This window comes from Podarcis bocagei, assembly GCF_964188305.1.
Source record: "Podarcis bocagei genome assembly, chromosome: 3".
NCBI lineage: Eukaryota > Metazoa > Chordata > Lepidosauria > Squamata > Lacertidae > Podarcis > Podarcis bocagei.
In genome coordinates, this window is record NC_138127.1 from 292,540 (window position 1) to 316,196 (window position 23,657).

Here is a 23,657-nt window from a genome sequence, read left to right on the forward strand (position 1 = left end):
AGGGTTACAGTCACCAAAATGGAATGCCTAGTGGCTCTTTTGGGGGCAGATGACTCGAAAGCCTTATACAGTCGTACCTTAGTTCTTGAACGCCTTGGTACTCGTATGTTTTGGCTCCTGAACGCCAAAAACCCAGAAGTAAGTGTTCTGGTTTTTGAACCTTTTCCGGAAGCCAGACGTCCGACACGGCTTCTGCTTCAATGCAGGAAGCTCCTGCAGCCAAACGGAAGCTGTGCCTTGGTTTTCGAATGTTTTGGAAGTCAAACGGACTTCCGGAACAGATTACGTTCGAGAAGCAAGGTATGACTGTATTTCAATACGAATTTTTGGTTTCTGAAATTCTTTTTGGTAAAATATAACAGATAGAATTCTATAGGATGTGGAATTAGTGTGTGAAAACAGCCAAGATCGAAGGATCCTCAGGCATACACTCCAGATGGTAGAGAGGTGAGGCACCATCCTGGTGCCCAGTCATCTTAAGTTGGCCATACGTGGCCAATAGCCAGGTGCAAAATGCACTGGCGAATTTTGAACACTGCTCCTGGCACCACCATCGGGGCTTAGCATGTGTTGCATGCTTTCTTGGGAACTCGTGGATAACAGTAGCATTATTGAATCCGCCTTGCTGTGCCCCTGAGTTCAAGCTTCCCTACGCTGGAGTGCCCTTTGAGTGCAGAGGCAGAGAAAGCATCTGTTTCTCTGCACCCTCTCCGGCTTAGAAGTATTATGGGATGAGAGCTTTTTCTCTGATCCCACCATCCATTTTCCCAGCTATAGAGCCTGAGAGAGGAGCAGATCCACACACCCCACAAAAAAACGCCTCCTGTTACATCTCAGAGATGTAGCATGAGGTCTATGGAGTAAAAGGTCATGGTAACAACCTTTTTTTGGGTTGTGAGGGACAGAGGCAAACCCAGGTGGCAGAGGCACATTGGCTTGTCACCGTGCCCGATGGCATTCTGAGTTTGGGTTGCGTGTCAGGCACAGAGGCAGGTTAGTAACAGTGCAGCATCAGCCGCCTCCTTCCATTTCTGTGGCGTAATGGTTAGAGTGATGGACTCTGACCTGACAGAGCAGGGTTTGAACCCCACTCAGCCATGAAGCTCACTGGCCAGTCACAGTCTCTTAGCCTAAGCTGTTGTGAGGATGAAACATGGAGAAGAAAAACCATATACACCACCTTGAGCTTCTTGGAAGAAAAGGCAGCATAGAAACCTAATTTTAAAAAACGGAGAGGGTTGTTATAATCTGTCTTGCTTTGCTCACTGTGAGCTGCAGAAGGTCTATATATTTGCCTTTCCCCTTTATATAGCAGGGCTTTGTCATTAAGTCCATTGAGAGCGTTTGCTTCTGTATCTAAGTATTCAAATGGCTCAAGAGAAGAGACACTGCGCCATCAAAAATATTGGAAACAAGTAGATAAGGGAATAGTCAATCACTGCCTATTGAAGATGAGAAGGCGAAGCACTAGGATTTGGAGTGATATTTGTACAACAATAAGGGTTGTGGGAGAGGGGAGGAAGTCATAGCTGTCAACTTTTCCCTTTTCTTGCGAGGAATCCTATTCAGAATAAGGGAATTTCCCTTAAGAAAAGGGAAACGTTGACAGCTATGGAGGAAGTGAGACCCCTTCCATTGGCCTGCCTGGGACCAGCTTGAATATGGCTTCTCTCTTCCCATGGCTGTTCTACCGGGTCACCATAAGAATTTCTGTAACATTATTTAAATACAGTGGTACCTCGGGTTAAGAACTTAATTCACTCTGGAAGTCCGTTCTTAACCTGAAACTGTTCTTAACCTGAGGTACCACTTTAGCTAATGGGGCCTCCTGCTGCTGCCACACAATTTCTGTTCTCATCCTGAAGCAAACTTCTTAACCTGAGGTACTATTTCTGGGTTAGAGGAGTTTGTAACCTAAAGCATCTGTAACCCGAGGTACTACTGTATTAGTAGCTAAATTGCCTCTATTTTCCCATGACTCAGGCATCTTTTCTTCTTTTTGCATCATGGCCTCTGCCTGTGTTTTGTTTTTATACTAGTTTATAAAGAGTACACCTTGTATTCTCCAAGCCATACTGTGTTAGTAGCTAAATTGCCTCTATTTTCCCATGACTCCAGCATCTTTTCGCATCATGGGTAAGCCTCTGCCTGTGATGTTTTTTTATATTAGTGTATAAAGAGTACACCTTGTATTCTTAAATTGATCAATTAATTCTTACTTAATTAGAGTTTATGGACTGCTTGTATCAAAAGACTTGTATACTACAGTACCTAGCATGCCAAGCCAGCTTCGTCATTAAACTTGAATGAGTCAGTTAGGTTTTTATCTCTATCTCTTAAACACTTCCTGCTGCACTAGATGTACTATCAGGAATCTGTGTCCATGCTTTTACTGACACAAATGTGAGTTGCAACACCCTTTCGCCGCTGACTTTTCCGTAAGTTGGTGTGGGTGTTGTGAGCTATGAAGGAACCAGGCAGTGTTGAACCCCAAGACATGGGACCTTTCATGAGAAGCAAAAGGCAGAATACCGTCTTAAAACAATGGGTTTTTCTAGGTGCTTACTGCCTTTCGCAGGTATGACAAAACTGGGTGGCAGTAGGGCTTTATCCCAAAACATGGAGCACTGCAATGTCACATCTTCAAGGGATTACCTCCACTTAAAATATGTCTAGTGAAATGCACACAAGGCAGTTTTACACTTGTGACGTTTGAAAACTTATTAATGTATCTGACTACATGTCTCTTTTATGGCCTACTTTGCTTCTTCATATTCAGTTTCCATGGGACACAGGATCACCAGTTGAATTAAGTGGAACAGGAATTATTTATGCTCGGTAACCATAAAACTTGTAGAGCAACTGGTAAGGGTGGCTTAACAAATGCTTGCATAATTTGTCAGCTGTATTTTTTATTAGATGGTATTGTCAGTTTGTCCCTTACCTTGTCATATTCCCCACCTTTTTTGTACTGAAATCCATTGAACTGAACAATACTAGGTAGTACTTCAATAAACTTGTGACAACTCATATCACATTCTCAATATAGGTTTGTGCGGTTGTATTCTTTGTTTCTGAACATGGTACAGGGTACTCAATATTCCTATAACAAACAGAATCATGTCGTGTATGTGTGTGTAGATAGATAGATAGATAGATAGATAGATAGGTTATTTGACTTCTACCCTTCAAATACTTTTAGTTTATGAGATATCTTTTTAAGAAGAGCAGTTTGTCAAACCCTAGATTACCAGCAATTCAAATTATTAAGGCTAAAGGTCTTCCAGGATTTTGCAATACAATCCCTGGCTGTTGTTAAACAGTGAGAAATAAGTTCTTTACTTTTCATATCCTGTTATGTTTCCATAAAAAGATTCTATTTTTTAAAAAAAGATATTTATTAAAGTTTCAACATATTACAAAAATAAGCAAAAAAAGAAAGAAGAAATAAAGAAAAAAAATAAAAAATGAAAATACAAGATAAAAACAATTAAAAAACAGATTAGTCTTTCCATGTCTTATCTTTCATTTGCTTGTTTCCCCGACCTCCTCACACCTCCCTTTTTGTATTCCAGTTCAAATTAGTTAGTTCAGCAAATCCTTTCCCTCTTTGATTTTATCTTAATCTCTTATCTTAAAATATAATAACTTTAAATTATCACCTGTTAACAATCCATTTTTACATATTCCTTTTAACATTGCTGCTAAAAACCACTTAACTTCAATCCAACATCATTCTAACATTCATTAATTTTGCAGTATTTCTGTAAATAGTCTTTAAATTTCTTCCAATCTTCTTCCACCGACTTTTCTCCCTGGTCTCGGATTCTGCCAGTCATTTCCACCAGTTCCATATAGTCCATCACCTTCATCTGCCATTCTTCCAGAGTGGGTAAATCTTGTGTCTTACAATACTTTGCAATAAGTATTCTTGCTGCTGTTATAGCATACATAAAGAAAGTTCTATCCTTCTTTAGCACCAGTTGGCCAACCAAGCCCAGGAGAAAGGCCTCTGGTTTCTTCAGAAAGGTATATTTAAATACCCTTTTCATTGCATTATAAATCATCTCCCAGAAAGCCTTAATCCTTGGGCACGTCCACCAAAGGTGAAAGAATGTACCTTCAGTTTCTTTACATTTCCAACATTTATTATCGGGCAAATGATAGATTTTGCAAGCTTGACTGGTGTCATGTACCACCTGTAAATCATTTTCATAATATTCTCTCTTAAGGCATTACATGCCGTAAACTTCATACCTGTGGTCCATAACTGTTCCCAGTCAGCCATCATTATGTTATGTCCAACATCTTGTGCCCATTTAATCATAGCAGATTTCACCGTTTCATCCTGTGTATTCCATTTCAACAGCAAGTTATACATCTTTGACAAAATCTTGGTTTTGGGTTCTAACAGTTCTGTTTCCAGTTTTGATTTTTCCACCTGGAAGCCAATTTTCTTGTCCAAATTATATGCCTCCATTATCTGATAATAATGAAGCCAATCTCGCACTTTATTTTTTAGTTTTTCAAAACTCTGCAATTTCAATCTGTCTCCCTCTTGTTCCAAAATTTCCCAATATTTCGGCCATTTGGCCTCCATATTGAGCTTTTTCTGAGCCTTCGCTTCCATCGGTGACAACCACCTTGGGGTTTTATTTTCAAGTAGGTCCTTATATCTTATCTTGTCTTTAAATAGATTCCCATTTTTAGCTGTCATGTTAATCCCCAGGTATTTCACTTTCTTAACCAGTGCTAATCCTGTCTCATTCTGAAACCTCTCTCTCTCAATCGCTGTTAAATTTTTCTCTAAGACCTTTGTTTTTAGCTTATTCAGTTTAAATCCTGCAACCTGACCAAATTCTTGAATCAGTTCCAAAACTCTTTTGGTACTAGATTCTGGCTCCTGTAATGTCAATACTAAGTCATCTGCAAATGCTCTCAATTTACTGTTTAGCTCCGACTTGTATACCTTTGACCAATTGGTCCCTTCTAATCATATTCAGCAAAACCTCCAGGACCAATATAAAAAGCAATGGGGAGATTGGGCAACCTTGTCATGTCCCTTTTTCTATCTTAAAAGATTCAAAGCTGCCAGGTAGAAAGATGGAATAATAGTTAGACTAGAATAGAATTTATTAATTTCGGTCACAGACCAGTTGCCGCTCACATTCAATATCAGGGAAGTCATAAAACATGATAGGGATACATTTGAATTTGCAATTGGATATAGCAGGGGCAATACAGATATAGCAGCAGTTTAAAATATGTAAGTTAAATCTTAATCACTCAAATATAACCTAAAATTTTCATTTAAGGCCTTAGTCATTATGGTAGCACAGCTTGTTCCCTAGGTTTTATGGCAGTCGCACAGTATTTGGCCACCTTTGGCGTGATCTCTGGAACCTTGTCCTCTACCCGGGATTTTAGACATTGAAGTTCGGACCCATTTGGAGATTTTTGTATAGCAGGGGTGATAAATGCCGAGCGTATATCCCTGTAGAAACAACAGCGTAACAGGGCATGGGAGACAGTTTCTACCTTCATCAAGCCGCAGGGGCAGACTCGTTCCACGTATGGTTTACCCTTGAATCTGCTCTGCCCTGCAATAAGGCAGATGGCAGCACGTTGGATCTAGCGAGGGTAAACAACTGCCTGTATTTAGGTATTTGTAATTTTGACAGATATTTTGCTGAGGTGAACCCTCTCTCCCATTGTCTTTTATTGCTGGGTGTTTATTCATCTCACTCACGTGACATTGCAGTTCCACATCCCAAATTCGTTGGTGGATTATTGCTCTAGCTTTCTCATAACCTACAGCTATTGGAGCCTGTGGGGAAAACCCCAAGCCTCTTAGCTTTTCGTGCAGAAATAATAGTTTATTTAAGTTATCCAAGAGATCTCAGTGAACACATTCCAAAATACAGCCATCTTTGAGCAATCCTTCCACATTTGTTTATACATGCCCACTACGTGGCAGCCCCTCCAACAAGGCCCTGCCTTGTCGACTTTGAGGATTTGTGATAATTTTGCTGTATTCATCAAAGAATAGTAGGTTACCTACCTAACAATAGTTGCAAGATCACACTTGTCCTTGAAACATGTGATGTGTTGTGCCGGTGCCATCTCAATGTTAGAAGATTTTATTTACCTATTTATTTGCTTGTTCTGTATTGTGAGTGCTTCTTAATTTGGTGGAATTGAATGCCTCATTTATTTTAAAATTTTAAAATAATTACCACCTATGTAAAGCAAAGTTCCCTGACACTTTTAGGCCCAGGGGAACCTTTTGAAATTCAAGTAACTCTAGTGAGCACTACAAAATACACATTTTATAGCAGAAAACCAACAACAACTGGTGATGCTCAGAAACACACACCCCTCCCCCCCAAAAAAACAGGTAACACACACCAAAAAAACAAATAGACAAAAAAGTAGGTAACCCATCTCCCCAGCAAAAATAATAATATGAATTAATTAAATATAAAAAATGGGTGATGAGCCTTGGTGGGTGGGTGAAGGTGACATAATGGCCACAAGCACCAGCTTTGGGATTTCAAACTTATGACAACAATAACCCAAAAGCTAGTGCATAGTATTCTTGTCAAAGGCCTATACCGCCATTGTGACCAGACAGTATTTGAATGCGCTTCATTACCCACTAATAAAACATACAAGGATGAAAGGGTTTTGTGTATATTCATCTTGCAACACAATGCATTACAACATTACCAGCCATACTAGTTAATTTGCAGATGGCATCTGTGGCGTTTGCTCATTTATTACAATGCATGTACATAGTTTATATGCTCTGGTAACCTCAAGGTTGGAGACTCCTTTGATGCACTGCGGAATGCAGTGGCAAGGCTATTAAACTAGTATCTGCTCAGGAGACTATATAACTTGGGTTATTTGGTTAGACAACCAGTACTTTCTACTAGCCTGGTGTCAGGTTTCACCATAATACTGCCTTGGACTTCTTTATGAGCACCCACTGCTTGCAGCATTCTGCTTACTGACCAAGTTTCTATAATCCCACCTTGGCCATGGAGAAAAGGGGAGTTAGCCTTTGGCCATCAAGATGTATCAAAGGCTTCTTAGAGCCAGAAAGGAGATGAACCCTACTCCATCTTCATCTCTGTGATCATAGAGTTGGAAGATGCCACGAGGGAATGCAGGAATCTTTTACCCAATGTGGAGCTCAAACCTATGACCCTGGGATTAAGAGTCTCATGCTGTACCAACTGAGCTATCCAACTGAAGCCTGGATTGGTCTTGGCTCTGTGCTTATTAACAGCCATAACAGTGTCTGTCTCGGATCTCAAGCTTCAGAGATAGATGGAGGAGGCAAGGCATTTGCTGACTTGATCTGGCATGTGCACCACACCCAAAATGCCCGCTGGACACAGAGACAAGACAATAAGGCAGTGCACCTCCCCCTTCCATTTCCAAGTGAAAAGGAAAAGGTGTGTGGATTTGCCCCCGAGTCTCACAGGTGCTCCTAGATTTGAGTGTCCAGGGATGTAGGGGCAGAAGAAACTGATGTCTCTACTTCTCCCTTCCAAGTTAAGGTGGAGGTGTGTGGATTTGCTCCACCTTTGCACCCAAGCATTCTCATGTTGGAGTGCCCTCGGCTGCAGAGGCAGAGAAAGCATCTGTTCTCCACCCTTCTACAGCTTTTGAAATGTTATGGGGTGGGAGCTTTTTTCTGACCCACTCCCCTTTCTAGCCCCAAGCCTAGGGCCTAAGAAAAGACCAGGAGAACTTCATCTCATCTCTTCTTGTGTTTCAGAGTTTAAGTACAAGATCAGGAACAAGGCTGGGGGCAGGAGGAGCCATCCTGGCCATGACAAATATTTGGTTGGCAAGTGTGGTTAGCAAAAATGTGTTGACCCTGTGATGAAGCAAAAAATGTGAAGTACAGAATAGATACCAATTTGCTTGTAGATACCAAGCAAATAACAAACACCTCTGCTCATTGAATTTATGGCTACTAGTCGATATTTATAAACTGCTTCCCAACATGTTTCCGAGGTGGTGCACTTCTGAAACTCCTACTGAATATAGTAGGGCTTGTTAGTGAAACTTGTGCTGGTTATGGGAGAGGAGGCAGGAAACAGCAGTGAAAACTCCTTGATTGCACATCCAGGGTTAAAGTTACATCACCCGTTAACAAGCAGCGCTCAGTATATTATTAGGGACATATAGAAAGCACAAAACATAATGCAAGTGCCCTGACAGCTCCATCTCACAGCCCAACATCCAAGCAGCACACTCAATTGCATTTGTGCACAGCTCCATGTTACAGGGTGGTACCACTAAATGGCATAGAAATACATTTGCCCCAGTTGAGGTGATATGCCAAAACGTATATTGTATTGTTGGGTGTATTGCATTTTCTGACCCATTTTTGTATTTTCAGCATTATTTTGAAACTTGGCTTCGAGTTTTCAGAGTGCTGCCCTTCTCTTTTATTTTGAGCTTTACTTGCCTTTAAATTATCTGGGCACTGGATGTCAGAATGTCTGAAGGAATACCACTTAATGTGTATACCGCCACTGCCCCCAACGTTGGGGTCTGGCAGCTTGAGGTTTTCTGTAGATGCTCAGAATTGGGCCCGAACCATTTCCTTACTTGCAACTTCCCTTTGAAACTCCTTTTTGAAATAGGAATGTCTTCCAGGAGAAAGGTTAAGTCTTTTTTGTTTTTGTTTCTTATAAAAACAATTACGTAGATTGATGCTGGTGCTGATTTTATTTATCTATTTTGTTAGTTTTGTTCAACTGAACTTTAAATGTTTTGTGGGTTGGGTTGTGGAAAAACAGAATAAAAAGATCTGTCTTGTGCTTCTGTAACCATCTATAGGTTAGCTTCCTCATTTGGTTTTATGTCTGTTTAACATCCTATTTCTGTCTTTAGTCAGCTGATTACACGTTATGTGACTACATCAGTCTCTCTCCCATGGCTTTTTCCAGAACCCATGAATGTGGTTTCTGTCAACAACAGTATTCCTGCATTGTGTTCATTTGTATGTCTTGAACCCTTTTAGGAGCCTCTGGTTTGGTTTGTTTTGCTTTGCTTTGCTTTTTTTTTCTTAAACCCTAATCTGTGAAGTTCTAGCAAATAAATAGGGTGACATTGCCAACAAATACAGTAAATGTTCATCCTCATGTCATTCTAAAGTTTGTGTAGAATGGGCCAAGATGCATAATGCAGCCTGTTCATAAGACATGCTGTTTGATCACACTCTACCAACCCATTCATAGGTGAGAGCAGGATACTGAGAAACGTGTGCTCTTTCAGTTAGTGTTGTAGGTTTTCCAGGAAAAAATGTTGCATTTCATAATATTATTTTCAGTCACTGACATGTTTACATGATGGATTTCAAGCGTATTGAGTAATGCAAGTATGCCACATGGTTGATTAAACATCTCAATATCTAAAAGCAGCTGAACTACTAACATGATTTAACGAATTGCCATTTGCTCCAATTGAGGGCTAAAGAGCAGTTTTCCCTGAGAAAAAAGCAGCGGGACTAAGAGGAAGTGTGGATAAGCCCTGTGTGGGAGCACATATAGTAGAAAACGTTCTGCTACACATCATCCTTTGGACCTTTCTAGGACAGTAAAACACTTTTCCATGACCATACAGAATATCCAGATAGCATGCAAACTTTTTTCTAGTCCCTTTTCTAGTTAATGCACACATACACTTATTTCAAGACTTTCTCTAGACCTGGATTATGTTAAACGTAGTCACAAAACAAATAAAAGAGACGAGTGTGTGTATAACTGAAATCGCCACCCAAGTCTATTTAAAGTTTGTCAATATGCATGGGCTAAACTGTCTCTACAGTGCTGGTCCATGAATGTATTGCCTCTGCATTCATAACTTTAAAAAAAAAAGTGTGCAAGTCTCTAATCGTGTGTTTTTTATAGGTCTTTGAATTAAAACATGTCTCTGTTTCACATCAGGCCTGCATATATTATCATATAAAGGTAGGCATATTGGATATATGTTAATAGCCCAGCAAATTTAAAAACGCCTTCCAAGTACAGTGGTACCTCAGGTTACAGACGCTTCAGGTTACAGACTCTGCTAACCCAGAAATAGTACCTCGAGTTAAGAACTTTTCTTCAGGATGAGAACAGAAATAGTGCAGTGGCAGCGGGAGGGCCCATTAGCTAAAGTGGTACCTCAGGTTAAGAACAGTTTCAGGTTAAGAACGGACCTCCAGAACAAATTAAGTTCTTAACCCGAGGTACCACTGTATGTACACCTGACCAACACTCCTGCATTTCTCTGTGCAAATGTGTGATCAGGGTGGATTTAACAATGAACAGTGCTGCATGATGGGCCAAAGCTAGTAGAATCTTTTCTGAGCAAACTTCAAGCGTACATTTCATCTGAAGCAAGTGCAAAGTGTTCCGTCTTTCTGAAGGGTTAATGTATCCACTAGCAGCTACTATTTAATATTACTATTATTTATTAAATTTGCATACGGCCCATCATCTATAGTAGCGCTCAGGGCGGTTCGCAACAAGCCACTAGGCCTGTTACTATGGGAACAGGCGGGCCTTCCTATTTGCCCCTCAGGGACTCCTCAGAGTTTAGCACAGGCTTTTGTAGGTTTCCCACCCAAAAAAGGGGTGCTGTGAATTTGACATCTCACCTCCCAAGAGACAGTTCTTCTAACACCGCTCAGAAGATGAAGGGAGCCTTAAGCGTCCCTTTATATTGTGTATATAACTAAGTTATTTTTTTTAAAGACTGAAGGGGTGGGAAGACTCAAAAGAGCCTGTCCCCCCCCCCCTCTTGTCATAGCCTTTCCTTGAAACGAGCCATTTTTGGTGAGGGTCCTTGGTTTCTAATGTTTGAATCCTGGAAGAGCTTGGAGGAAAGACTGTAAAGGAGGAAAGGCGAAGGTGAAGAAGAGAGCCCGAAGGCGCCGGTTCCTTCAAAAAACACATTTCTCGATGGGGTTGAGAGGACTGGAGAAATGGATGGGCCGTCTCCCCAGGGAGACATGGAGGGAGATCATGGCCTACGTGGAAGGAGGGCACACGCCTTCGCGGCAGGGAGGAGAACGCCAAGAGGCGCCCAGGCGGCACGGGGCAGAGCTGGTGATCAACGTTTTGAAAGAGAAGAGCTCGCCGAGGAGAGGCGATGAAAAGGAGCAGCCCCGAGACGGGGGAGAGGGGCAACCCAACAGCCAGAGTGGAATAGCATTGTCTTTGGAGGGGTCCGCGGAGGTAACCCGTGATCCCATAGGGTTTTAACGTGGGCCTTCTCAACGTGCCACGTTAATGGCTTCCGTGGTGCCCAGAATAATGTTCCCATCGCACGCCGTCCTGTTTGCAGGCTTTCCTTCATCATCCTGTGAGGACAGGATGCTGAGCTAGGCGGGCCTTGGGCCGGATCCGGCCAGGTTCTCTTCACGTTCTTAATGCACCATTTGGGGGCACCAAATCTGGAGAGTAGTAGGGGGAGAGTGCCTTTCAGCGCCTTGACAGCTAAATTACATGGTGCTGCAGGGCACTGTCTCCCTCCGCCCCCCAGTGCTATCTAATATCTATATGAAACCTCTGGGAGTGATCATTGGGATCATTGCCATGGGTATGCTATGTCTCCTTAGCATCTTAATTGAGAAAGGTTGCACAGCCCCTGGGGCATTGCTTGGATGCAGTGGTGATATGGATGAAGAAGAACATGGTGAGCTTAAATCCTGGCAGAACAGAGGCACTGTGGGTGAGCAGTTCCCACATCCAATAAATTGGTCAATTGCTTGCTCTGGGCGGGGCTCCACTGCTCCTTGAAGGAGCAGGTTTGCAGTCTGGCAGGTGCTCTGTCATTGGAGGTGCAGGTAGTTTCTGTAGCTAGGAGTGCCTTTTACCAACCGCAGTTGGTATGGCAAATACAACCATTCCTGGACCAGCAAAGTCTCACCGCAGTAGTTTATGCATTTGTTATTTCAAGGACGGAATAGTGGAATGTGCTTTATGTGGCACCTGATCCGGATGCTGCTGTTCAGTCAGAGTGCTGCAGTGTGATTGCTGACAAAAGTGAGGCCTTGTAAGCATATAACACCTGCGCTCAGAGATATGCACTGGTTGCCAATTTGCTGCTGGCCCAGGTTCAAGTGTGTTAGTATTTTTAAAGCCCTTAACAACTTGGGGCCAGTTTATTTGTCAGATTGCCCACTTTGACAGCTTTGATCTGTAGAACTGGCCCCGTTAAAGGTCCCACATAATACCTGTTGCACATTTGTAAGAAATTGATATTTCGTTGTGGCAGCACCTACTCTCTGGAACTCCCTTCCTATTGACACCAGGCAGGTGCCTTCTAGAAATGCTTTTATTTAGACAAGCCTACCCAGACATGTAGGGATGCAGGCGGCGCTGTGGGTTAAACCACAGAGCCTAGGACTTGCTGATCAGAAGGTTGGCGGTTCGAATCCCCGTGCTGGGGTGAGCTCCCATTGCTCGGTCCCTACTCCTGCCAATCTAGCAGTTCGAAAGCACATCAGAGTGCAAGTAGATAAATAGATACCGCTCCAGAGGGAAGGTAAACGGCGTTTCCGTGCGCTGCTCTGGTTCGCCAGAAGCGGTTTAGTCATGCTGGCCACATGACCCGGAAGCTGTAATCTAGCTCCCTCGGCCAATAAAGTGAGATGAGCGCCGCAACCCCACGACTGGACCTAATGGTCACGACTGGACCCAATGGTCAGGGGTCTCTTTACCTTTACTTTACCCAGACATGTAGCATGTTGATGTATGCTTTAATCTAGGCATCCCCAACCTGCTGCCCTCCAGATGTTTTGGCCTACAACTCCCATGATCCCTAGCTAACAGGACCAGTGGTCAGGGATGATGGGAATTGTAGTCCAAAACATCTGGAGGGCCGAAGGTCGGAGATGCCTGCTTTAATCTGTTTATAATTTATTGCTGGTTCTAAATTTTTTTCGATGTTTTAAAGAGTTGGTTTGTACTGATACTTTTGTTGTTTTATTCTCTTTGTCAACTGCTTTGAGGTTTTGGAGCTTTATCTTACAATCAAGCAGTGTACAAATTTTATGAAATAAATAAAATAGCACATGTTCCTGGGCATCAGGGAATAAAATGCAACATTTAAATACAAGGCAGAAATTAAAAGCATCAACAAGAGCAATAAGATTTTTGGGGCAGATAGAAATACAATTGGTAGCCCAATAAAATAAAACCAAAAGTGAATCTTATAGAACAATTTTATTTTAAAGTTGGCTTTTTTTGTAAAAAAAGATACTGCCTGGCACTGAAAAGATAACAAAAAGGGCATTAGGCAAGCCTCTTGGGAGACGCTCTTTTCATGGCTAGTATTGCCAGCACCGAGAGGACCCCCCACCCCCCACCCCAGTACTTTTTCATTTTTCGCTGTTACTCCCCTTGGCATGGCAACTGCATGTTGAGAAATGTGCCTGTTGCAGCAAACACTGGTAATACCTGTGTAACCTTAATAAACCCAGTTACAATAAGGAAGTGCCTCAGGGCAGTTCAATGATTTTTTTGTGTTTTATATAATGGAAGAATCTTCAAAGCACAGTACTAGGATGAGGGATACTTGGCCTCCAAGAGAAGGAAAAAATGCATAATAAGGAATTTGAATATGAAGATAGCAGAGAGGACGATGTAGAGTACAATATGCAAAAAGTAAGACAAATGGAAGGTCCCCTTGAAAAAAAGGAGACATTCACCCAGTGAGATCATGTCATAATCAGTGCCCACTTAATCATTATTATTTATTTATTTCTAACCCACCCATCTGGCTGGGTTTCCCCAGGGACTCTGGGCAGCTCCCAGCAGAATATTAAAAACACGATAAAACATCAAACATTCAAAACTTCCCTAAACAGGGCTGCCTTCAGGTGTCTTCTAAAAGTCAGATAGTTGTTTATTTCCTTAGCATCTGATGGGAGGGCGTTCCACAGGGCGGGTGCCACTACTGAGAAGGCCCTCTGCCTGGTTCCCTGTAGCTTTACTTCTTACAATGAGGGAACCGCCAGAAGGTCCTCGGAGCTGGACCTCAGTGTCCAGGCTGAACCATGGGGGTGAAGATGCTCCTTCAGGTATACTGGGTATATTCCTTCAGGTATATTCCAGCCTTGATACAACTTTGCTAATATGGTACATTTCTATGACTAGGGGATATTGTATTTATATATTTTGAAATGGAAACTAAACCACTCTTCACTTGTAATCTTTCTGATTAGGATCAAAACATGATATTTATTTATAGTTGGTGAGGATTTGATCTTTCATGACCTAAACCAGACAATTGCAAAGTACATGTTGGCACTTCCAGTTGAAGGCAAAGTAAGGTGACTCCCTCTGTGTGGGGCAGGGGCAACACCTGAACCTTTCTGGGGCCCTGTTCTGGCCTGCTGCTTCAGATTCAGTGAAGGACACTATCCTGTCACCAGTGTTCAGCCCAGCACATTTTTGTGCACCGTGCTTTGAGCAGTGAAAACAGGATGGACCAGGTGGGTTATTAGCCTGATTCAGTACGTTTCTCCTTAGACTCTATTTAGATACCAGGTATTGTTAGATACCCGGTATTGTTTCCAAATACTAAATTGAACACAGAAACTCCTGGCATGCAGGGCTGGCCCAAGGCATTCTCACAGTGGCCAACTAGGTGCTGATGGGAAGCACCAACGCATGAGTTCAACAAGGATAACATGCGCAAGACTTATATATGCAGCTATGTTCTTGTTTCTTCATGTACTTTATTCTTCTTGTTCCTGGTGTCTCTTTTGGGCATCTAGTTCTCAACTTTCATGGTGCTAAATGAAAAAGACCCGCTGGTCCAAATTGCAGGCTGTCAAACTTAGCTCTTGCTTAAGAATTGTCGGGAAGACATTTTCGTGCTGATCAGCTTGTCTAAATTCAGAGTCTCCATTTTGTCATGGTGAAGCTAAATTAAAAGTCCATTCCATCTTATTGTCAGTAACTGGTATCTTGCTGTTCCTAAACATCAGGCGGCAATGCCGTACTTTTCTCTAACGTTGGAAAGATTTCAATATCTGGATACCCTGGGTCTATTTTTTGGTATAAAAGGGGACAGCATCCAACAATGTACGGTATATGAAAAAAGGATACCACCAGGACTATTGGTGTATTTGGGCCAAGCCTAGCGTACTCCTTCAAGAGAGAGTGTTTCAATCCTCCTTGATAGATAATCTGAAGCAGTTGTTTTGTTATGCCATCAACAGTTTCATGTATGGCCTAATGATCTAACAAGTGATTTCCTGGGAAGAACAGTGAAAGGAGAAAAGCATTGTGATGTAGGAATTCATAGAGAAGGACAATGACGTGAAAGGGGATGCCAAGTGGATGGGTGCCTGGTGATTTTGAATCTGTAAAAGCTGGGGTTTTTACTAGACAAAGCTTGTGCAATTTGTGATTAGGGTTGCCAGATTCTGAGTTCAAAAATTCCAGGTTTTATCCCCAGGGTATCTCGAGACTTGACTAGTGAAGGTGGGACTAATAGCACAAACTTTTAATTTTGTGCTTGGTCTAGTTTGTTCTTGAAATTGAATTCTGGTGGACAAGTTGGGCCAGCAACAAATGGTTGTAGTGTTTGGAATGCTCCTATTCAGAATTCCTTCTGGCGATCTCTGCTCTTTTCCTCAGTATTCTATACCACTTATTACTTCGCTTCCTCAGTTTTCTATTTCCTTCCTTCTTCCCCAATAGATGGTCAATATTCTGAAACTACTGAGCATGCTTAGTCTTCCTTGTGTTGTTTTGGGGTATCCCCCTGCATTGGGTTTTTTTCACCCTAAAGAAGTTTGTACTTCTGTAAACATTTGGGTTCCCCCACCTTCCCTTTTGTGCATGGATGGTGTGGTTTTGGCTACATAAGGATCCACACTCAGAAGTGAGTTTTCTGTTAATATAAAAGACAGAGGGACATGTAGGGAGGTGAGCATTAGATTCAAATAAATACGGTACTTGAGAGTAATAAAACATAGGTAAGAATTGTGTTGCATAACAGGCACTTTTGCATCAAAATCCAAAATGACTTTTCAGAGACCTGTTCTAACAAAAGCAGTGAAAAACGCTAATCTATTCTCCCAAATAAGACACTTGTATGACATTTTTAAATTTGCCACGGCCATCTGTCAACAAGTAATAAAGTTTACTTTTACAGACTTGAATATTGAGAAACGTACTAAATAATCTGGCAAAAGTAATTGCAAAATGTAATAGGAATAGAAACTTGTGTTTGAAAGCATCCATTTGTCTTTTATAGCTATGTGGCCAAGTCTTATAAGTTGCAAAAAAAAAAGAAGGAAAAAAAGAGGTTTATAGCTCCTTTTCTGGTCAAAAGCCTTGAACTTAAATAAAGGGGCCTAAATATGCCTAAAATATAGTCAAGCTTGAAAGCTGACCACCAGGAGGCCCTGTACCAAAGACTATTTTGTTGCATACTGGGCCCTTTAGTTTACTGATAATCTCAAGTTTTTGCAAGAAGGTGCTTAATTAGGGGATTAATACAATCATATCCAGCCAAATAATTCCATGTGCATGTATAATAATGGTTCATTTTTAAATGATACTGGAACAGAGTAGACCAAGAGCAAATTAATAAATTGCCAGTGTTTCCTTCACTGAATTGAAGGTGCTGGCCTGTTGTATTTTTTCAGGAAGGCAAGTTGCTGACTTGGGGTTATACAAATTCTCTTACAAGGGAGAGAAAGGTTGTTCCATAAGCATTTTTAGGGTTTCTGGTTAACTTTGGAAGAGAACAAAACTAGAGAAGAATCCTACACTGGCCAGTGATTTCACCTTGTCTTGGCCGCTCTTCAGGGAGATGGGTGTGTGTGACCTGCAACCGTTTGTAAAAATGTGGAGGAATCTAGATCTTCCTGAACAAACCTCAGAGCCCACACGATTAATTTGCCCATTGCTTCATGTGGAAAGTTTTAAACAGCACGTAAATCATTTTAGTTTAATACTGAAACAATACTAGAAAAATGCTTACTCCAGAAAGATTTGTGTAATGTTGAAGATACATGTTAATTTCATAAACTTGTTTAGGTGTGTATGGGCTCATTTGCCCAATGGGCAAGTCTAAAAATAGCTAGCCAAATACCAAATCTCTGTGTCTCATTATTAGCACAAAACCAAGCTCGTTTTAATGTATGTTGAACACAATTACTTACCTTGAAGATCAACCACTAAAGGCCTCTTAAAGTTCACCTGAAGAGACCCCTTGTTCTTACAAACTTCGTGCTAATATACAGCTTGGGGGAATATGTAATCTACCTGGTTAAGCAAGATTCCTGCCACGCCTGTAGTTGTTACTTTTCATTGGAGTTCTTCTATAAATTAGTTTTTGTCCTAAGCTACATGGCATTATTTATAAATTACCCATGTTGCTCAAAAACAGAGTGCACTCAACAAAACACTCTCACCCCACATATATAGCCTTTCTGGCAGAGTGCATTTATAGAAATAAGCTATCTGACAGGTCAACAGGTGGAATGTACCCCAAGTTTGGGGCTGCTAACCAATTTCAGAGAAAAGCAACAAAGAATTGACCACTTTTCTTCTGTTGTCAGTACACATATTAGTAGCACATACCAACTGGAAAGGATTGGAACATTTGCAAATATCTCACTGGAAACAGAATGTGTGGACAGTTGCTATATCAGGGGTGGAAACAAAGACTGCAAGCACTGAACAGTACAAGAGACACAGATGATGTTATTGAAATTTGGCATCCTCTTTTAAAATATTCCATTGATAATCCTGAAGAATGGCATCCACCCAAATCACAAACTGGACTTTGGCAAAACTTAATGGACTGATTTACCCTGAGGGAAGGAGTGGGGTAGATTGGGATGGGGGAATTCTTTGGAATTGTTTTTATACACTGAAAATCAATAAAACCTATTGTAAAAAAAAGAACAGAGTGTACTTGTGTATTAATCTGCATTAATTTACATAAATTTTAGATTTTTGGTAGTCAATTGCACTAATAATGCATAAATATTAAGCAGTACTTATTAATATTTATCATTACTATTGCGAGTTTTTCATGGAAGTTGGTCATTTCAGTACCAAATGCTGTTGCCCAAGGTACAAATGGTGGTTGTAAGCATGTGTTTCCAAATACTGGAATACTGTGACAGCTCTGCTCTGCAGTTTGATATGAAGAGGAAGAATGTTCCCAAGCTGCAGTCATTGGTCATTAGATGCCAGTGTCAATGAACTATTTCCTTGTGCTGATGTATTAAATCCTGCCTTCATTAATAATCACGAAGCAGTACAATAATAATGCTTCAAGGTAGCTCTGATTTCTGAGATTACAACATGCTAATAATTACTTCCGAAAGCTTTAGAATCCTCATTCTCCCACCCCTTCCCCTTTTGCGCTTATCTCCTTAGTGTAAATGCTAGCTAAAGGCAATACTGCTCTCCTGTGTCCATTAGGCTTTTTCTCACATTATAGCTATCAACATAAATAGTAATGCTAGCTGTTTTCCTGGCTCATTATTATGAAAATGTGCTTGAATTTCTCTTTACATTTGATACTGAGGCAGGCCAGTGGTGCATCCGACTCAGGGCTCATCTAGACTTCCTTTTGCATTGGGCTTTCCAGATCAGTGTCCAGGCGGTTCTTTTTTTATATATCCTGTCAATTTCCTCGGAAAACCTGGTGTTTAATGCTGAATCAGTACAAATCTAAATCTGCAGAAAACTTGTTTGGCATTTATTCCAATTCAGCAGTAAGCAGTGGGTTTTCCTTGAGGAAAGCGGTGGGACTTGTTCCTGGAAAGCACACAAATCTTGATGAGACCTCAACATTGCCTCTCTGATATAACAGGCAGTAGCTATTCAGAGTTGGATACAGGGCTTTCTCAGCTCTGTTTTGAGATGCTGGGAATCAAACCCGGGACCCCTCTTCGTGTTAAGCAGATGTTCTGCCACTGAACTTTGGCCTATCCATGATTAACATATTTGCATATTCATAGACCCTTTGTATGGGGGGGGGGAGACAATGTTGATAGAAGGCAAAGGAAGAGTGGGGCAGAGAGGGAGAGAGCAATATAGAGTAAAGTTTCACCAGATTCCATACAGTAAATAAAGGCACGTGAACTAGAATACAGTGGTGCCCCGCAAGACGAATGCCTCGCAAGACGGAAAACTCGCTAGACGAAAGAGTTTTCTGTTTTGGAGGTGCTTCGCAAAACGAATTTCCTATGGGCTTGCTTCTCAAGACGACAATGTCTTGTGAGTTCCTGCTGGGTTTTTTTTCCTCCCCCCCCTTTTTTCTAAGCCGCTTATCAGCTGATCCGATCAGCAGATAATCCGCTAATCCTTCAATGGGCTTGCTTTGCAAGACGAAAAAACCGCTAGACGAAGAGAATCACAGAACGGATTCTTTTCGTCTTGCGAGGCACCACTGTATTTGTTTTCACTGAGATGGAGCAACTCCTAAGGAACCCACTCCAGGATGAGTCAGTAAATGTTTAGAACAGTGTGCTCTTTCCTACAGACATGCTATTTTAAACCAACAGAATCAGATTGCTAGATTGTTCCTCCTGGTTCAGACCGCAAGCGCAAATGAAGAGGCAATCATCAAGTTGGTTCTAGGAAGCAGTAATTTTGTTCCATGCATTTCCATCCATGTTTTTGGGTATAGCAAAAATGGCTCACTCAAGAAGTATACCAACACGCTCAGTCCCATCTAAGTATCTTCTAATATCCCAGCCAAGACTCTTAATTTCAAATGGAGGGCAGGCATAGTTAGACATAGGACAACCAGTGATGTGGCTGAGACTCAGACAATTGATGTATTACTGTGTTTAGAGCAAGATTTGTTTAAGGAACGCTGTAGTTTTATGCCCAAGTGAAACAATTATTGCTATAACTTGCTTTATTTCCATTTCCAGGAAAATGGCATCTCAAACGGAAGCATCTACAAACGAACATTTAATGAGTCCTTTGAACAAGCACCAATGTATGTGTCTATCCTTACGTATGCGGGTTTTGTCGTGGCAACGTCATTTGGTTACCTGCGAGACTTCTTGAGAGCTTGTGGACTTCAAAAAACTATTGTTGCTGTAGAGCGGGAAGAACAAAAGGTATATAGAATCAAAAACTGGTGAATGCTCTGATTCCTTCCCAAGCAGGAAGGGAATGTCCAGAACAGGGTTGTAGGTGGAGGATTTGACTGTCACTTGCCCTTCGGATCTCAGGTTCCCATACTGCTTTCCATCCATCCCCCGACATAGGATGTCTCAAGACACATCTGTGGCAGAAGTCTGCATGTGTCAGGCCACAGTTGGAGAGAGATCCCTTACTGACAGTACTATTTTAGATGCCTGCCTTTTTCATTTTGGAATTTCTATCTAAAATATCAAAGTCATCTGACTAGTGTACTAAATAATGTGGAGCAAGATATAAATGGGTGCAGCCTGCTCTCCACCTTCCCCTGCAAAACAACAACAACCTTAATAGTATTTCAGATTTAGCACATGTGATGTGAATATAATGCTTTTTTCTTTAAAATAAAATCTTCCTTGAATTGGATCTTATGAAGGATACAGGTGTGTGCTTGCAAGTTTCCATAAGAATCAGGTGGCACCAAGTGAAATATTTTCTTGCACTGGTCGATAATTCTGGTGAGGTTCATTCAGAGGTGTTTGGAATCTGGGGGATGGGGAACGATACCTTGGCCTCTGCCAAGTGAGTGCAGACAGTACTGAGTTGGATGAACCAGTGTCCTGAGTCTGTATAAAAGCAGCTACTAATGTTCCTCTTACAGGTAGGTAGCCGTGTTGGTCTGCCATAGTCAAAACAAAACAAAACAAAAATCCTTCCAGTAGCACCTTAGGGACCAACTAAGTTTGTTATTGGTATGAGCTTTTGTGTGCATGCACACTTCTCAAGATACCAATGATGTTCCTCTGTGATAGGAAAAAACTCTGGCAAAGGTCCTGGAGAGATGCTTCCAGTTAGAATAAATAATACTTGCTGACTTGGACAAATAGTCTGATCTGGTATATGAAACTCTTTTCCAGTATCCATTCTGCATTCTGCAAATTGAGTTAATTTGCATCTATCAAGTTCTAGGGGAAAGTCTGTTCAGACATAGACATAAATAAATATGAATGATCAGACTTGTCTTTTGAGTGCCACCCTGTGAATGCATATTCATAGCTACATGACTTGCAGATGGATGGTCTCACATGCAGTTTTCAAGAGGTTCTGAATCTCTCAGCAAATAACTTTTTAAGGGATAGGGATAGTTGACAAATTCTACTAAGAATCTCGCCTCTCACCATGATGAAAATGTAGGTGTGAACCAGTCCTGGGGATGTGTCTGAGAAGCATAGGGTGTATTCCTATTATGCATGTGCTCTTTTCTCTTCTTACCCTTCCTACGCTCACTGACCTCAACCTGAGAAACTGTGTGTTCTCACCTCCAGTTACAGATAGTAAGGTTGATCTCTTCTAAAAGACGGCAGAGCACATTGCATTTTCTTCTGTTTATGTAAGAAAAATGCAATTTAGCATCACTGTCTGAAGCATTATGTTTTTCCTTTTGCAAATTGGTGGATTTGGCAGGGAATGCTTCCAGCACAGGGGGGAAATGCAGTGTTGAAGTAGTTTGCTTTCAGGGGGCAGGTATATTATGCAAGGAAGCGGACTTCTTATCAAACATCAAATGCCTGGTTCGAAGTTCATTGTTAATTTGCTTATTAGTCTTCAAATCACTTGTCAGGTAAATGGAATTTGATCTAACAGATAGCTTATTTTTCAGTGCAAAAGCTTCCCTTTTAAGTACCACATGGCTGGCTGGCTGGCTGGCTGGCTGACAGACACACACACAGGTAGACTCTCCCTAAGGTATGGTGTTACAATCTCAGAAGAATCACAGAATTGTAGAATTAGAAGGGACCATGAAGACCATCTGGTCCAGCCCCCTGCAATTCAGGAGTCCTCCCCACAGCCATCCCTGAGTGGTCTCAAACCACCAACCTTCTGGTTAACAGCCAGACAAACTGACCCATTGTGCCACTGCTAGTGTGCTAAGTCCCCTTTTAATTTTACAAAGTGCTTTTCAGCCTTGCCTGTTTTGATAGAGGTATACATACATACATACATACATACATACATACATACATACATACCAGAACACCACCAATGAAAGTCTATCTCTTGCCAGTCTAGATCGCACTATATTTATCTTACTAAGACTTACAGCCATCTCTAGTGTGGCAGACTTGGGGGTCGGTGACTGGCCAAAAACCCCTCCATAAAACAACTGAAATGTATATATAATAAAAAAAAACCTTAGATGATGCATATATCCTTGAGATGTAACTTTGCACACTTCTTTTCCCTTTAAAAAACCTAGGATTTTGTACCACTTTATCAAGATTTTGAAAACTTTTTTACAAGAAACCTCTACGTGAGAATAAGAGACAATTGGAACCGCCCTATCTGCAGCGTTCCTGGACCAAAGTTTGATCTGATGGAACGTGTTTCAGATGATTACAACTGGACATTTAGGTGGGTCAGGCTAGTAAATACAGGTGATGATCGATGAAAAAAAATGTGTCTCTCACTCTCTTTCCATAGCTATCAGTGGAATTTTGTAATTACCTGTTTTGTGATACCACAGAAATCATAGAATCACAGAATTGTAGAGTCAGGACAGATCTGTTTGGGAAGTCTTTTTGTAAAGATTGTGTGCTTGAATTGTGACTCAAACCTAAAATTGTTAATGGTTTCAACATAAGCCGTGTTCCTGTGTTAACTCACTTGCACAGAACTTGCATCTTGAAGCAGGGTTGCATTTCTGCCCTTGATGGTAGCCTGGCTGGCACATTACACAGTGGCCCAGGGCTTATTCCCACCTCCATTTGACCCCCAACTTTTGCCTGGGTGAAACCTGACACTTAGTTCTGAATTGGAACAAACTGCAACTGAGTTTTCCATGGATTGTTGTTTGCTCCGATTTAGCACTAAAGAGTGGGTTTTCAGGGGGAAAGCGGCAGGGCAAAGGCAAAACTGCTTGGACTTGTGCCCAGAAAGCATGGGACAAGCAGAAAACCACTTGGACCCTTTCTTTATAGGCATGGGATAAGCAGAAGTGTGGACAAGCCCTTAGTGTAAGCATACATGCTCCCAAAGAAGAGATTACAATCATTTTGCTGCTGCTTCCCGTTTGTTCTGCTTCTAATTGTGATGTCCAAACCAGGACTAATCAGTTAGATCTCCTGGACAAACCATGAGTTTTAAAACAAATAACAAACCTTCTGCTGACCCTGCCGATCTCTCCAGGAAGCACAGTCAGATACATGTAAAAGCTGGAGGGGGAGAGCTTCTATTTCATTAGCAAGTGCATGTATCATGTATATGCTCAATACCATACCAGCTAGATTAGAGTATCAGGATTGAACTCTGAGCTACCACAAACTTCAAACATAAACGCTATAGGAAATCCATGTTGTTAATCTGGAATTTATCCGAATTCTTTATTTTGATCTCAACAGAGAAAGGAACAGAGTACAAAGGGTATTGAGCCTGGTGGCCAAAAGTACTGGCTGCGTATTAGCTTCCGGGCCCAATTCAAAGTGCTGTTTTTCACCTATAAAGCCTTAA

At 41.5% G+C, this 23,657-nt stretch overlaps 1 protein-coding gene across 2 annotated transcripts in view; it reads left to right on the forward strand.

Moving 5' to 3' along the window:
• SPTLC3 (serine palmitoyltransferase long chain base subunit 3) overlaps nucleotides 1-23,657 on the forward strand; it is a 62,198-nt gene that overhangs the window by 8,366 nt on the left and 30,175 nt on the right. The window contains exons 1-3 of one of the 2 annotated variants that reach the window (XM_081189119.1): nucleotides 10,875-11,249; nucleotides 19,937-20,128; nucleotides 22,408-22,562. In XM_081189119.1, the coding sequence (XP_081045245.1) occupies nucleotides 10,974-11,249; nucleotides 19,937-20,128; nucleotides 22,408-22,562 (623 nt within the window). In that variant the 5' untranslated portion in view covers nucleotides 10,875-10,973. Of the gene's footprint in view, nucleotides 1-10,874; nucleotides 11,250-19,936; nucleotides 20,129-22,407; nucleotides 22,563-23,657 lie in introns of those variants that run through there. The other variant, XM_081189120.1, reaches the window with a different exon arrangement.